Consider the following 17,381-nt stretch of genomic DNA (forward strand, 5'->3'; position numbering starts at 1 on the left):
ACCTAACCTGCACATCTTTGGGCTGTGGGAGGAAACTGGAGCACCCGGAGGAAACCCACGCACACACGGGGAGGATGTGCAGACTCCGCACAGGCAGTGACCCAAGCCAGAATCGAACCTGGGACACTGGAGCAATTGTGCTATCCACAATGCTACCGTGCTGCCCTAAATGTTGTTTTCTCATGCTCCTTGGGACATTTTCTAAAGGCGAGACGCAAATACAAGTTGTTGTATTTCAGCCACAAAAGGGCTTTACTTATTCAACAATGCGGGGGATGGGGTGGGCTTGGGCAGGGTGCTCTTTCGGTGGGTTGGTGCGGACTCGATGGGCCGAATGCCTCCCTCCTGCACCGCAGGGACTCTGTGATTCGATGAACTTCTGCTAAAATCCTGTGCAGATAACACCCGGCCTGGTAAACCCCCATCAGTTTAGATTCAGGCTTCAAGCTCAGCTGTTGAAACATGTTTGTGTGGCTATTAGCAGTGCCCACACTGACCTCTCCTAATCAATAACAACTTAATGGGGAGGTGGGGGGGGGGGGTATCTAGATGTATGTAAGGAGGTGGGATCAATTACACAGCCCAGCTACCAGCACAGGAGGATGGGATTTGCTGTGGGAGTTTATAATGTTGTCCCCTTCTGTTATTGTGCAAGCGGATCACGCTGTCCCAGGCTCGGAAAATAAACAATGTGTCATGTGAACAAGAGGCATGATTTGGGATTGCACTGTGCAACTGGACCTGGAATGGGGGGGGGGGGGAGAGGAGGCGGTGCCAAGCTCTCTTCCGGCAACAAAGGGGCTGGATAAATAGCAGCTCTGCAGCTCCCAAAGAAACAAGGAGAGGGAGAGCGAAGGAGTCAGAGCTGAACACACACAGCAGAGTTTGGGAGGCAAGAGGGAGGGGGGGCAAGCGGAGAGCAATTTCTTTTTCCGTTGCAAGAAGTTGGAGGATGCACACTCGGTGCTGAGCAGACAGAAGCAGCTCGGTTTGTGGAGGAGTCAGTGTCTGCCTCTATCCCCGCAAGTGCTGAAACTGACGCCTTGTTGCTGTTTCATCCACAAACAACAACAGCAGCAGCAAGAAGCAGAAGCGGCCACTTTTGTGTTCCCCGGTTTCCAAAGATGCCGTTTTTGGGACAGGACTGGAGATCTCCCGGCCAGAGCTGGGTGAAAACTGGCAGCGGCTGGAAAAGATCCAGCGATGAGACCAACAATAATGTAACCCCTCTGAACAGGTTTGTTACCTACTGCGCCCTCAACTCCTTGTGATCAGCGACAGTGCTCCCTGAGGGTACTCTGTGTCTATTTGGGGGGCGAGGTGGGGGGGGGGGGGGGGGCAGAGAAAGACATTCCTTATCATTTAACAAAGGTTAAATCTAACTTAATGCCAGGCGAGGGACGGGACGGGAGTTACTCTGGCCGGAGGTTGTGGGGGGTGTTGCTAAAACTACAAGGAAATAATTTCGAGGTGAACGGTCAAGGTGACAGCGCAAGACAGTGGGGCGAAATAAATTGGTTCGAATTCAGGGAGCAAGAACATTTCTTGAATTTTGTTTAATTCCCTTTTCTTCCCATGTACTGAATGATCTGTTGAGCTGCTTGCAGAAAAATACTTTTCACTGTACCTCGGTGCACGTGACAATAAACAAATCCAATCCATTTTGCAATGGGACACAGCAACATCGTCTGTCAGAGATTAAACAGGCACATTAAGAGAGTCTGCAATCTTGTGCTGAACATTGATAAACAGTGTGTCTTTTTAAACAAAAGAAAAACTCGGGCTTTCTAATTCTGGGTTCAACGAAGTGTCTATTCTTAGTGAGTGTACATTGTGTCCTAAAGCATTCTGGAAGAATGTTGTAGCAGATTAGGGTTTTTTTTTTCCACACTGGAGATTGACGTTTGAAGTTTCTGTTTTGAAGTTGTGGTTTGGGTCTGACTCTGAGAAAATCATTTTTTTTCTCCAAAAAAAGCTGCCACACTTGAACAGCTGGATAAACCAAACCGATCCCAGTGGCAGAATGACTTATCTGCACATGTAAATCTCGATGCTGTTAAAGATCAGCACAGTAAGGGTGGAAAAGTTTTTGAAAAATATTCCTGTGCACCTTTTTGATTTATTTACTTGGAGCCTCCTATTTTTGATTGGGGGGGGGGGGGGGGTTATACTGAACTTCAATTCACGTCTGATTTATTTACTTGGAGCCTCTTTTTAAAATTTAAAACAAATGATTACACTGCATCTTGAATTCACTCCTGTTTGAGTTTTTTGGGGGAAACATTCTGAAAGTGTTGATGAAAGCTGAAGTCTCTTCTGTTTACTGTATTGGGTTCAAACAAGCAGCTGGTGTTTGTCATTATGTAACCTGGTGTCTGCCCCCACTTGCCTCCTGATCTTAACAAGATCTACATCGATAAGCTGCAGAACAGTTGAGAGACAGTTGTGCTGGCAAATATATCCTTTTGTTTTGTCATTCCAGGTTTCAGGAGAGAGTTGGATTAGTGGGGTAGCCAGGTTCCCGGTGAAGGGGACAGAGGAGTGGACAAAACAGCTGATATTTGGCTCTCTTCCAGTGTGAGCTCAGATGGTCAGTGTCAGCAGACTCTTCTCAACGTGGGTGGCATTTGTCAGGCAGGCCTGATCCATGTCCAGACATGTTCTCGTTCCGACAGTGGCGGGGGATGAGGAAGGAGTTTGGGGCACTCAAAGCAAGGTCCAGGCAGGTACCAATCTGGGACAGAAGCAAAGCACTGTCACTGCCAGAAATCTGAAATTAAAATGGAAAATGCTGACAAGATTAAGCAGATTTGGCAGAATCCAATGGGAGAGAAATAGAGTCTGTATGAGTCTCCATCAGATCAGGGGTCTTCTTGGGATTCAAAAGTCAACACTAACAACACAAACTTGCTTTAATATAATGCGTGTAACATAGGAAAAACATCCCACTCCCATGTGAGGAGATATTAGGACAAATGGCTTGGTCAAGGAGGTAGGTTTTAAAGGACTTCTTAAAGGAGGAGAAAGACATGGAGAGGTTAAGGAAAAGAATTCGAGAGCTTCCTGGAGTCGGGCAATATAAATTGCATGTGCACCAGGAGCCAGAATTGGAGGAGGGCAGGTATCTTGGTGGGCTGCAGATGCGCAACTGCCAGGGAACTTACTGAGTGAGCCACCGGGGGGGGGGGGGGGGGGAAACAAACGCATGATGTTACTTTTTTGACATGTCCAGCCATCCCATCCACCAACTTAAACATTAGCTCCCTCCGCCGCCGGTTCACAGTGGCAGCCATGTGCACCAGCTGTAAGATGCACTGCAGCAACTCACCAAGGCTCCTTCGACAGCACCTTCCAAACCCGTGACCTCTGTCACTGAGAAGGAAAAGGGCGGCAGATGCGCGGGAACACTGCTGCCAGCCAGTTTCCCTCCAAGTCACAAACCATCCTGCCTTGAAATAGCGCCGTTTCTTCACTGTCGCTGGGTCACCCTCCCTAACAGCACTGTAGGTGTACCTCCACCACATGAACTGCAGCGGTTCAAGAATGCGGCTCACCGCCCCCTTCTCGAGGGCCATTAAGGATGGCAACAAATACTGGCCCACTCAACAATGCTCACATCCCCAGAGCATATACAGCAGAACACCAGATGTCCTTTAATGTTGCTATAAAAGTGTTTCCAATATACTATTACTTTTGAAATATGACTGCACTTTTTGGCCTTTCTAAAGATTTCTGATTTGTAAAGAGTTTACATTTGTCATGATAAAAATGATCAGATACAAGCACTGTTTACAGAACATGCTGGAGTCCATTCCTGCCTCAATGGGGGTGGAGCACTCTCTCACTCTGGGCACTGCATTGTGTCAAAACATTAAAATATTTTCTCCAGATGATTAATTCCTCTCCCCCCCCATCCGCAAATTTTCTTTGGCAAACATGTCATGGATCTGCACAGCAGACTTGTTTACTTTGGAGCGTTGCACCCTGGGAAAATGTTACTGCAAATTTAATTGTTCTTGGGATGGCATTGTGGGGGATTGGGGGGGGGGGTTAATTCATAACTAGAGAGGGGGTGTGGGAGAAGGGGGGGGGGATACCTTTAAAATGAGGGCCCGGCCATTCAGGGGTGTCGTCAAGAAGCGCTTGTCCACACCGAGATTCATGGGAATTCTGGAACTCTCTCCCCACAAAAAGATGTTAAGGCTGGAGGTTAAATGAAAACAACAAAATTCAGATTGATGGAGCCTTGTTGGATAGCGAGGGTTATGGGACCCAGATGGAGTTAAGATTCAGGTCAGTCGTGATCTGATTGAACGATGGAACAGGTTTGAGAGGCCTGTTCCTGAGGTGAGGGAATACAGCGGTTTTCGTAATGAGTGCCAGGATTCAAATTGACTGACGAGCACTGAGTTGCTTCCTTTCAGTTTTTTAGATCCCCCCCTCCCCCACTTCTCTCTCTACGCAAACCTGTTGGATACCAGCCTCCGTTGCTTTCCTCGACGCTGGCTGGCCGCCCAGGGAACCAGTTTAAAGGCTGCTGGGTCACTTCTTTCCTAAAATCATTTTTATTTATTCAAGTTTTCAAAAATTTTCACCAACAAAAACACAAAGAAATAAGAACAACCCCCCCCCCCCACACCGTATACACAAATAATAAATTAACAGAAATAATTAACATGGAGGCATCCAACGCCCAATCAAGAAAAACAAACAAACCCTCACCAGCCCCCCACCCACCCCAAACTCCCCCCCCTCCCCTCCCCCGCCCCCCTCCCGGGTTGCTTCTGTTGCTGACCATCACCTAACGCTCTGCCAGGAAGTCTAGAAACGGTTGCCACCGCCTGAAGAACCCTTGCACCGACCCCCTTAAGGCACATTTGACCCTCTCCAATTTGATGAACCCAGCCATATCGTTGACCCAGGATTCCACGCCCAGGGGCCTCGCATCCTTCCACTGGAGAAGAATCCTTCGCCGACCCTCCAGGGACGCAAAGGCCAGAATACCGGCCTCTTTTGCCTCCTGCACTCCCGGCTCCGCTGCCACCCCAGGGGTAACATCTTTCAAATGTCTTTTGCCGCAGCCTCCAGCTAGTTACTCTGAGTAAGCTTAGGGCGGAAAGAGGTGGCTGGAAGCGGGAGGGCCTGCGTGTGCAGTTTTTTGTTGTTGCATTCTCTGATCCTCAGGGTGATATTTGTTTTTCAAATCCTACTGAGCTCACTCTGCAGACATGGGGCTGTCTAAGTCAGGCCACAGACCAATGTTATAAATAACTTGTGTGTGTGTGTGTGTGGTTGGCTTTTCAGAACCAGCTTCCCCTGCCGAACAACTAACTTGTGGCTAAACATTGTCATGTCTGTTCAGAAACCTGTACTTCCCCCATCATAACACTAACCTTTTTTTAAAAAAGTTTCCAAAGATTATTCAAACACTTATGGCCATGCAATTCTTCTTCTAGTCTGAGTAACAAATGTTTTGAAAAGTTGAGACTGGTTCTGTTTTGGCTCAGAATTAATTAGAAACTACACTATTCGGCCAAACTTGTCCATGCTCCACCGGAGTCTCCTCCCACTTCTCTTCATCTCACCCTATCAGCATGTCCGTCTATTTATTTCTCCCTCACGTGTTTTGCATGACAACAGAGCTCTCGTCACGTAACGCAGACTTCTGTCGATTCACGGAACAATTCTTTCCAATCTATAGACTGCGGCAGTGTGAAATTTCATCCTCTTCTATTTGTGATTCAGATCCTAAAGTCACAATGGGTTTAACTTGTAGGGACCAAGGGTTGCCAAAACAGAAGGGGATTCACCGGCACACAAGAGGCCTTAGAAATCTGGTCGACATTGAGACAATAGCAAAAGGAAATTCACCTTGAAACCAACTCTGAAGTCGAGCGAGTTAGAGAAAGGACAGGTTCCAAAGTGGACATTCAATCCGTGCACAACTATTAAGTGGCATGCATTCATAGCTAAACTGGTTTAAGGGGGTTTATATATAAACAAAGAACAAAGAAAATTACAGCACAGCAACAGGCCCTTCGGACCTCCCAGCCTGCGCCGATCCAGATCGATTATTTAAACCTGTTGCCTATTTTCCAAGGATCTACTTCCCTCTGTTACCCGCACGTTCATATATCTGTCTAGATGCATCTTAAATGATGCTATCGTGCCCGCCTCTACCACCTCCGCTGGCAAAGCATTCCAGGCACCCACCACCCTCTGCGTAAAAAAACGTTCCACTCACATCTCCCTTAAACTTTCCCCCTCTCACCATGAAATCGTGACCCCTTGGAAAAAGCTTGTTGCTCTCTACCCTGTCCATACCTCTCACAATTTTGTAGAGATATGTTGGAGCAAGGTCCAGCATTGCTACCTGAGCGGGAGGAGGCCCATGTGGTGCATAAATACCAGCAGAGGGTTGGGTTGGCAGTGCAGCTGTATAGATATATGCTTGGAGGTTTCGTCACAGGACCTCCTGGCGCATTCCCACATGCCTGCCATTGGTCATGTAACCTGTTCATTATTCATTATGAGCCATTACAGTTAAAGCAGGGGTGGGCAAACTTTTCCGTGCAAGGGCCACATTCAGAAATTCACAATTCACAAAGGGCCGCATAGTATATTAAGTAAAATAATTACTTCACCCGGTTATGATTCTGGGCGCCTCATATAGAACATAGAACAGTACAGCACAGAACAGGCCCTTCGGCCCTCGACGTTGTGCCGAGCAATGATCACCCTACTCAAGTCAACGTATCCACCCTATACCAGTAAGTAACCCAACAGCCCCCCCCCCCCATTAACCTTAAAAAAAAATTAAAAAAAAAAAAAAAAAAAATTTTTTAAAAAAAAATTTTTTTTTTTTTTTTAATGACTTGGTGGGCTGCGGCCCGCGGGCCGTAGTTTGCCCACCCCTGAGTTAAAGCAATAAGACTTCACATTTTCAATGATTTTCGACTGTCAAGTCAAACAGACTTCTTTGCCATCTCCAATACCTTTAGAACCAATAGACACGGTAGCACAGTGGTTAGCACAGTTGCTTCACAGCTCTAGGGACCCAGGTTCAATTCCCGGCTGGGTCACTGCCTGTGTGGAGCCTGCACGTTCTCCCCGTGTCTGCGTGGGTTTCCTCCGGGTGCTCCGGTTTCCTCCCACAGTCCAAAAACGGGCAGGTTGGGTGGATTGGCCATGCTAAATTGCCCCTTAGTGTCCAAAAACATTAGGTGGGGTTACTGTGTTATGGGGATAGGGTGTAGGTGTGGGCCTGGATGGGGTGTTCTTTCCAAGGGCTGGTGCAGACCTGATGGGCCGAATGGCCTCCTTCTGCAGTGTGGATTCTATAACAGAAATGTTAAAAGAAAATGGGTTTTTTTTCCCCACCAATGTCCCTCTGATTCCTCTTCTGGGTTGACCTGGTATTTATCTTCAATTGCTGGAGACTGTCGGTGATTCATGAAGGGTTGCGAAGGCAAGGATGGGTCAGATTCCCTGTTCCTGGGCAGTGAATTCTATGCAATTGTCTGTAATTGTGCATCTTTAGGTTGAGAAACTCTTGAGTCGAGTGCAGGATCTCCCATTCCCTGTAGGTTCTGCCCCAGTCAAGCTTCCCTCCGCACCCTTGTTTGATACTGGAGAAACACGGCTGTGTTTTATTCATTCTGGGCACCTATCGTCCCCCCACAAAGAAAAGAGAGATGTCGACAGGTTTCCATTTCCTCATTGTGGCCAGAAACAAAACACACTTCCTCTTGATTAATGAGTCATCTTTTGTGCTGTCTTACTATACAGTTCATGTTTGGCATTTGTCTTTCCATAGTTTCTGTGATGAGGAGGAGTTTAATAAGGAGAACTTTCTGAACAGCGTTGGATACGACGTGATGACAAAGAAGAGAAAGAAGGACTTGTTGAATAACAACACGAAGATCCAATGTGAGTTTTCAGTTGTCTTTGGAACAGGCTTCAAAGTGTTTAAAAATTGGTAATCTCTTTATGAAATGAAAATCACTTATTGTCACGAGTAGGCTTCAATGAAGTTACAGTGAAAAGCCCCTAGTCGCCACATTCCGGCGCCTGTTCGGGGAGGCTGGTACGGGAATCGAACCGTGCTGCTGGCCTGCCTAGGTCTGCTTTAAAAGCCAGCGATTTAGCCCAGTGTGCTAAACCAGCCCCTAACATAACCTTTAACCTCAAAACCCTTCCTTTGAGGTTCTCTTTGGGAAATGTTCCACCACTTGGTGTCTCCCATAATGTGAGTGGGGAAGGAGTTGGCTGCAATGCCTATTAAAGAAATAATGAGCACATTAATAGGGTTATTTTTTGTTAGACCCGGTTCTATTCCTGGCTTGGGTCACTGTCTGTACGGAGTCCCCCTCAGCATACCTGAACAGGCTCCGGAGTGTGGCGTTTAGGGAGGACTTTAGTAACTTAATTTCAGTGTTAATGTGACACTAATAAATATTATTATTATTATACAAAAGGACAGAGCCATGCTATTGATGTGTAACTAACCTCCCATTGACAAGGAGGGCATCAGACTCTGTAATGGGCTAATAGCTGATCAGACAGGGGTGTCCCGAAGGACAATGGATTTGGGCATCCTGTGTATTCCGAAAGAATGAGTTTAAGTCTGACAGGGACAATATAACTCAGAAGATGTGGGCATATCCTACTGACTCTGTGCTGGCAATATTTTCCCTCAGTCTGTTTAACCTCTAAATCACCTGCTACATTGGGGTCTCATTTCTGGACCCAATTTCCTAACATCTCCCTTGTGTAATACTGAGGGTCGTTAGTGTTTTTCTCTTCCCCACAGGGCCATGGAGGCTGTGCGTCATTGAATATAATCAAGGCTGAGTTAGACAGATTTTAGTTGACGAGGGAGTCAAGGATTACGGGAGACAGGAAAGTGGAGTTGAAGCCAATATCAGATCAGCCATGATCTTACCAAATAGTCGAGCAGGCTCGAGGGGCTGAATGGCCTCCTGATCCTAATTCTTCTGTCCTTTGTGCCTAATCAGTGCTCTTGATCCCATGACGATCAGTACCAGAAGCATTTACCATCCCCATTTGGAGTCACCTCATTTTCAGGATCACTGGTTTGTCAGTGCAGTGCTGAGTGGAACAGCAAATTCACACCTGGACCCTACTGCTGGAGTTGGACCGTCTGATTTACATATTCAAGTAGGCTTCCATCTGATTTGGGAACAAGGCTCTGAGGTAGAATGCTGTGGGTTCGAGTCCCACTTCAGAGACCTGAGCCCAAAGTCTCGGCTGACACTCCGAGTGCATTCCTGAGGGAGTGCTGCACTGTCTCGGAGATGCTGCTTTTGTGTGAGACATTAAACTGAGACTCTGTCTGTCCTCTCAGCGTCCGTGGAACCGATTTGAGCGGCACCGTAGCACACTGTTGCTTCATAGCTCCATGGTCCCAGGTTCGATTCCTGGCTTGGGTCACCGTCTGTGTAGAGTTTGCATGTTCTCCTCGTGTCTGCGTGGGTTTCCTCCGGGTGCTCCGGTTTCCTCCCACAGTCCAAAGATGTGCAGATTAGGTGGATTGGCTGTGCTAAATTGCCCTTTACTGCCAAAAAGGTTCGGTGGGGTTACTGGGTTACAGGGATAGGGTGGAGGTGTGGGCTTAAGAAGGGTGCTCATTCCAAGGGCCGATGCAGACTCGATGGGCTGAATGGCCTCCTTCTGCACTGCAAATTTTATGAATCTTTCTTTTTTCAAATGCATTTTATTCAAACTTGTATCAAAGTAGGTTACAGCAAATGAACACCCCGGTAAACATTCTTCCCAACAATCAACTATACAGAAGTCGTACAGGTCACCCAACCATGCTGCTACCCCCGGTGGCGATGCCGACCGCCACTCCAGCCGTCGCCGTGCAATCAGAGAGGCGAAGGCCAAGACATCGGCCTTCCTCCTCTCCATGGAGCTCCGGCTTCTCTGAAACCCCAAATATCGCCACCAAAGGGTCCGGGTCCACTCCCTCCTCCACTATCGCAGCTAAGACCGGGAACACTCCCGCCTAGAATCTTTCCAATTTTTCACAACCCCAAAACATGTGCGCATGATTCGGTGACCCCCCCCCCCCCCCCCCCCCCCCCCACCTCTCACACTCATCTGCTACCCCCTGAAAGAACCCACTCACTCTCGCCCGAGACATATGCTTCCTGTGCACCACCTTAAACTGTATCAGGCTCATCCTTGCACAAGAGGAGGACCCATTTACCCTTCGCAGTGCCTCACTCCATACTCCCCAATTGATCTCCATTCCCAACTCCGCTTCCCATTTCTCCTTGATTTTCACCACCCGCTCGCCTCCCTGCTCCCCCAGCCACTTATATATATCCCCAATTCTTCCCTCCCCTTCCACATCTGGAAGCAGCAGTCGCTCCAGCAGGGTGTATCCTGGCAATCTAGGGAACCCCTTTAAATTTTATGATTCGAAGAGCATGGGAGTTCTTTCCAGTGTCCAGGTTAATATTTGGTCCCCAACCAATGTCATAAAAGTGTAATAGCTTATCATTGTCCTGTTGCAGTTTGTGGGATCTTGCTGTGCGCTGGTTTGCTGCCACATTTCCCTAGATTACGGTAGTTGTGCTTCAAAAAATGTTTAATTGTCAGTAAAATGAAGTCCTGAAAGGTGCTATATAAATGCAAGTTGTTTCTTTGCTATTTTCACTGGGAAATTTATATTGTTGAAGTTTTCTTTATCTCCCAGTCGGTAGACAGTGGGAGATGGATACGGAGCTGTCCCAGGGAAGCAGTACTGACTCTGTTGACCTCATCTAAAAATGTTTCAAATCTGCTGAGAGATTAGACTGTCGGGAGTACGTCAATGTCGTTACGCCTTTGCCATCCACGAGATAGGATTGCTGCTGTCACCTTCAGTGCTGGGGGGGGGGGAGCAGATAAACAGGTTGTCTGGGGGTTAAGAGTCTGGTTTATCAGGCCTGCGACTGCCTGCTAGGCCGAAGTCCTGGAACCTCCCCAGAGCTGCTCCCACTCTACCACCACCATTACTTATCCAGGGGTGCGGTGAGATCTCTGGCTGTGTGTGTAAAAGCGGATTGCTCACATTACAATTAAGTGATAACCCTAAACTCCATGGATATTCCTGCTGAGGTGTTTTTAATATCAAGTCCATATGGAGCATGTACAGCACAGAAACCATTCAGACCAACTGGTCCGTACCGGTGTCTATATTCTACAACAGCCCCCTCACACTTCTCTTTGTCTCACTCACCCTTTTAGCATATCTTTCTATTCCTTTCTCCCTCATGTGCTTATCTATAATTATGACACTTAGTTCTGATCTCCACCACTTCCCCATGTCTACCCTGTCAAACCCCTTCAAAATTTAAATGGCCTCCCTCTCTCAGGTCATCTCTTAGCCTTCTCTTTTCCGGGGAAAACGAGTGTTCGATTTTCCCCTGATAGTTCGAACCTGGTATCGTCCATGTGAACCCTTGAACTTACCAAAGGTAGGCAGTTCAAAGGGGTTTCCGGTTCGGGTTTCAAAGGGCCAGCACAGGCAAGATAGCCTGAATGGCCTTGTCCAGGGCTGTAATATTCTATGGTAAGTTATTAAAGGGCCAGTTTTGTCTGAACTCTTGTTTGTGATTTTTTAAATTTTTGCCCGGGTTAATCTGACCCACAAAATCTCAAGCTGAACCACCTACCAGCCATGCACATCCTTATATGCTCAAATATTTGACTCAGATATTTGTGGGTTTTTTTCAAGCTGTAATAAAAGGAATGGGAAGATGAATGTTGACGTTTTTTAAGATTAAATTGTTTTGTCTGATAGCCTATAAATCCCAAGTGATAGCAGAATGTTCCCGTCTGTGCGGACTGACAGACGTGTGATATAAACTCCCAGCAAATACACTTACTGCTGTATTGAATAACCATTTCAATGGAAAGTTGGATAAATGTGTACAAGACTGAAGGTGACCAGGCTGGAGATAGATGGCCAATGTGCAATAATTCATACATTGTTACATAATAATAATCTTTATTGTCACAAGTAGGCTTGCATTAACACTGCAATGAAGTTACTGTGAAAAGCCCTTAGTTGCCACATTCCGGCACCTGTTCGGGTACACAAAGGGAGAATTCAGAATGTCCAATTTGCCGAACAAGCACGTCTTCCGGGACTTGTGGGAGGAAACTGATGAGCCACCTGAGGAATCCAGTTGGTCAGAGTTGCATTTATTGGTTGCAATTGCGATTTGGAATCATGAAATGGTTACAGCACAGAGGGAGGCCATTCAGCCCATTGAGCAATGCTGATTCTCGGCAAGAGCAACACCACTAGTCCCCCTCACCCCACCCCTTATCGTGATTGGTAAGCTTTGCCATCGTTGAGGGTTTACCTGTGGCCAGCCACTTCTGTCAAAAAAATGAATTGTTTGGCTGGTGGGTATGGCAAGACATTGGGAAGTTCTGAGGAACAAAGGGACTTTGGCGTGTTTGTCCGTAGATCGCTGAAGGTGGAAGGGCAGGTTAATAGGGTGGTGAAAAAGGCATAAGGGACACTTGCCTTTATCAATCGAGGCATAGATTACAAAAGCAGGGAGGTCATGTTGGAGTTGTATTGAATCTTGATGGAATACTGTGTGCAGTTCTGGTCGCCACATTATAGGAAGGATGAGATTGCACTGGAGGGTGAGCAGAGGAGATTCACCAGGATGTTGCCTGGGATGGAACATTTAAGTTATGAAGAGAGGTTGGATAGGCTGTGGGTTGTTTTCGCTGGAGCAGAGAAGGCTGAAGGGTGACCTGATTGAGGTGGACAAGAGGGGCATGGACAGGGTGGATAGGGAGCAGCTGTTCCCTTGAGTTGAAGGCTCAGTTACGAGGGGGCACAAGTTCAAGGTGAGGGACAGGAGGTTTGGGGGGGATTTGAGCAAACACGTGTTTACCCAGAGGGTGGTGACGGTCTGGAACGCACTGCCTGGGAGGGTGGTAGAGGCGGGTTGCCTCAAATCCTTTAAAAAGTACCTGGACGGACACTTGGCACGTCATAACATTCAAGGCTATGGGCCAAGTGCTGGCAAACGGGATTAGGTGGGCAGGTAAGGTGTCTTTCATGTGCCGGTGTAGACTCGATGGGCCGAAGGGCGTCTTCAGCAGTATTATTCTGTGATTCAGAGTGGAGGTTGGTAGTGTGAGGGGCACTGTGCATGATCCGGCGGGAATGGGCTCGATGAGCCGAAACTTTGTAAAAACGAATTTTGAGGGCGAGAAAAGGCCGCTTAGCCCATCGAACAACATAAATTTAGCATCGTCAGGTGAAGTTGTCCAAAGCTACATAGTAAAGGTGAAGGAAAATGAGTCAGAGTCATTCGGGGCTTATAGACGATGATAAATAAATGTGTAAAGTTACACTGCAACTGGGAACAAATGATCAGATATTTGTTGCTTCAAAATCAAATGGGACTATTGAGTATTTGCTTCGGCTATTATTGCAGTCAGCAAATAATAGCCACTATTTTTTTTAACCTTTACCCTTAGATTTCCACCAAGAGACTTGGATTTCTGTTCATAAAGGCAGCACCAAGGAGGTGAGCAATACTGGGTCATATCAATAAACACCAACATATTTGCCAATCCTGCATTAATCAGATCTCTGATATTGATCATCTCTTCCTTCTCTTCCAGCGTCATGGTTATTGCACCTTGGGCGAAGCTTTCAACCGTTTAGACTTTTCCAGTGCTATTCTTGATGGCAGGCGATTTAACTATGTTGTGAGGGTAGGTGGTCTCCACCATACTGTTGTAGTTGGGTTTTGCTGCAGTAGGTTATTTCAGACCTGTCTCAACGGACGGCACTCTCGCCTCTGAGTCAGGTGGTTTGTGTGGGTTTGAGACCCCCGCTGCGATACTTAAGCACAAGCATGAAGGCTGCACTCGCAGTGCTGTACAGAGGGAGTGCTGCACTGCCGATTGGGATGTCAAACTGAGGTCCTGTCTGCCATTATCAAGTGGCTCTATTTCAAGGAAGAGCAGGGCATTATGCCCTATATCCTGGAGCCAATATTAATCCCTCAATCAACCATACACAAGCCGATGATCTGGGCATTACTGTTTGTGGGAGTTTGCTGTGTTTAAACTGGGTGCCAGGCATCCCACGTTGTAACAGTGACAACATTTCAAAAGTACTTCATTGGCTGCAAAGCGCCCACCTGGTCCATGCCAGTCTTTATGCCCCACACGAGCTTTCTCCCATCTCATGGCCATGCGGTGGTAACGTAAGGTGCTATGTAAATGCAAGTCTTTGCTTTTGCTTCATTTCCACCTCATCTGTTAATTTGCAATTTGACACCGTCACAAGGACCGCTCCGGATTGCAGTGAATCCTTCATTGTACAGACTGGACGAGAGGTATATCCATCCAATGGAAACTGCGCTGATCTGAAATTGAATGGGTTTTGCCAAGTGTAACACGAGGCAACGGCGGAAACTGTTTTTTGCAAGGCTTCGTGATAAGCAAAACCCTTGAAACCGATCTGTTTTTGCTGGTCACCATCCCGTTAACATGGGAATCCATTACCTTGACTCATACCAGGACACGTTGCAATCGCAGACCAGGCTATCAATCACAAGTCAAGTCATCATGCTGAACGACAAAGCCAGCAGCTGATACAGTCTCCCTGTGAGTTGTTGCTGTGAGCTGGAAGGTGATGATGGAACTGGAACTGTTTGGAATTCCTGTCATGCTTTCCCCCTCCCGCACCATCTCCAATTTGCATCTTGTGACTCATTAACTCCGCTCACCCACAGGTTCCATTCAATCAGGCAGTGAACTGATATTCACTCGCCTCCAGATCTGTCCTGGTTATGAGAGTGTAAAAGAGCTGGGGGTGTCATTCAGGTGATGGGGTTATATTTTGATTCTAAAGAAAGGACTTGGATTTATAATAGCATCTTTCACAAATGCCGGGCATGCCATAGCCAATGAAATGCATTTTGAAATATAGTCACAGTTGCAATGCAGGAAACATGGCAATCAATTTGTGCACAGCAAGCTCCCATAAACAGCAACCTGACAATGACCAGATTTGTTTTTGTGATAATGGTGGAACCAGAGTCCACGGACCAAGCAATCAACACTCTCTTCTCGTGCAGTATAAATTGTTGTTCTCTTTACTATTGGTTTATCATGTGTAGCTGTTCTAATGAGTACAAGATGAAAAGTTTTGACAGTGTGTCTCTATTTTCAACAATAAATATTTTCTAGGGCAGCGCGTTTAACCTCCTGGTCCCAAAAGGGCCAGAAGGCAGACTAAAGCAGATAACCTTTGCCATCAGCGGTGCTCTGCACTTGAGTGTCAGGGGGAGCAATGTAATGGAGTGAGGAAAATGATGGCTAATTGTTCCTCCTCTTCCGTGTGTACTCTGAGAACCAGATAATTAATTTGTGCAACCATTTTGTGACTGTCACTCGAATGTACTCAGGAACAGAGTGCTCACCCATTGGAGATAATGCAACCGCCTGCTCCAATGCCCCCCCCCCCCCCCTAGCCCTCCAACAAGGAAAGGTGGCTTTTGAAAGATACTGTACCTTACACTAAGCTGAACATTAATTATCCCGAACGTCCCTGATGACACACCCTACCTGTCCATGTCTGTTAATGTGAAATTCCTATTTCTGGGACGAGAGACATGTCACCTCGCACCGTTCCTGAATTCCCCGGGAGCTTGGGGAACCTATAGTTCCCCATTGCTTTCTCCATGGCAACGGCCCAACTGATCAGAGTCGACTTGCTAACCAATCGGCACCCTTTTCTCCCGCAGTATAAATTGTCATGATAGTTTGAAATTTGGCATTCTTGCATTTGCCCCGATGAGTGGCAGATGAAAAGCTCCAGCAACACGTCTCTTTTCAGCTGGATTCATCGCGCTTTCTATTTTTATAGGTCAATAATTTTCAGCAACAAATTGTGGAATAATTTGATTACTCCCAAGTATTCCGGATCCCGGCCTTGCTCAATTTTCCAGTGGCCCAGAGCTAACTCAGAAACTGTGCAAAATTAATTTTGGGGGGGAAACGTTGCTTCATGTTGTCGAGATCGCAAGCAGCCAAAATTCATACCAACAAAATTCACCCAACAACCCCATCCTGCCAACCACAAACCGTCGACATCCTGAAACACAAAGCTCCAGATGTGGGACGGATTAGCTGTAAATGCAGATCCACCATGGCCCGAGATGTCACATTTGGATTGGCTGAGTGGCTGGAGAGATGGTTCCGTTGCACTCGAATGACATTCGCGTTATTTTCTATTTGCAGCTGCTGGAGCTAATTGCCAAATCGCAACTCACGTCCCTCAGTGGGATTGCCCAGAAAAACTACATGAACATTCTGGAGAAAGTCGTACAGAAAGGTGAGCAGTAACCCCAAACAGCTTCTTGTTCTCCACTGCGTCAAAAAAAAGGAGAGTGAGAGCCACTGGCGAAGGTGCGAGAAAGGAATGTACTAGAATGATACCTGAACTGCTGAGGGGTTGCGTCTATCAGGAAAGATTGAAACAGGAGGAGGCTCTTTCCTCTGGTGATCATAGAGGTCCTGCGTATCATGAAATGGGTTTGATCAGCATAGCTGTGGAGAAGAACCGTTTTCACTTGTGGGGAGAGGCCGTAAATAAAAGCGAGCCACCCGTACATCCAGACAGGATCTCATGAGAGGGTGCCAAGGGGTGGCGCAGTGGTTAGCACTGCTGCCTCACGGCGGCGAGGACCCGGGTTTTCGATCCCGGCTCCGGGTCACTGTCCGTGTGGAGTTTGAACATTCTCCCCATGTCTGCGTGGGTCCCACCCCCACAACCCGAAGATGTGCAGGGTAGGTGGATCGGCCGCGCTAAATTGCCCCTTAATTGGAAAAGAATTATTGGGTACTCTAAATTTACAAAAGAAAAGGATCCGAGGAGAAACCTTTTTAGCCAGAGAGTGATGAGAATATGGAACTCACTAGCACAGGGAGTGGTTGAGGTGAATAGTATCGATACACTTAAGCGGGAAGTTGGATAAACACATGTGCGAGGAAGGAATAGAGGAATACATTAATGGGTTGAGATAAAGAGACGGGGAACATAAAGAATGGAATGGACCAGATGGGCCAAATGGCCTGTTTCTCAGTTTTAAAGACTTTTTGATAATAAAGGGCAAGATATACGGATAAATATATTTATAAGCATTAATCTTCTTTAAATTACTTCTATTATAAATGGTGAGGGGAATTCCACGTCAAGAAAGAGATCATTGATTGAGAACCAGAGAGGGGGTGAGGAGAATTATTTTCTCAAATGCAGTGACCTGGAAGGGGGCTGCCTGAAAGGGCGATGGAAGCAGATTCAGTCGCGGCTTTCAAAG

General features: G+C 46.9%; 1 protein-coding gene across 1 annotated transcript in view; it reads left to right on the forward strand.

The window, feature by feature from the left end:
* The first annotated feature begins 829 nt into the window (after positions 1–829).
* fbxo32 (F-box protein 32) overlaps positions 830–17,381 on the forward strand; it is a 28,596-nt gene continuing 12,044 nt past the window's right edge. The window contains exons 1-5 of the mRNA XM_038810312.1: positions 830–1,237; positions 7,817–7,929; positions 13,525–13,574; positions 13,672–13,764; positions 16,303–16,396. Coding sequence (XP_038666240.1) covers positions 1,125–1,237; positions 7,817–7,929; positions 13,525–13,574; positions 13,672–13,764; positions 16,303–16,396 — 463 coding nt within the window. The 5' untranslated portion in view covers positions 830–1,124. The remainder of the gene's footprint in view (positions 1,238–7,816; positions 7,930–13,524; positions 13,575–13,671; positions 13,765–16,302; positions 16,397–17,381) is intronic.

Source organism: Scyliorhinus canicula, chromosome 10 (genome assembly GCF_902713615.1).
Source record: "Scyliorhinus canicula chromosome 10, sScyCan1.1, whole genome shotgun sequence".
Classification (NCBI taxonomy): domain Eukaryota; kingdom Metazoa; phylum Chordata; class Chondrichthyes; order Carcharhiniformes; family Scyliorhinidae; genus Scyliorhinus; species Scyliorhinus canicula.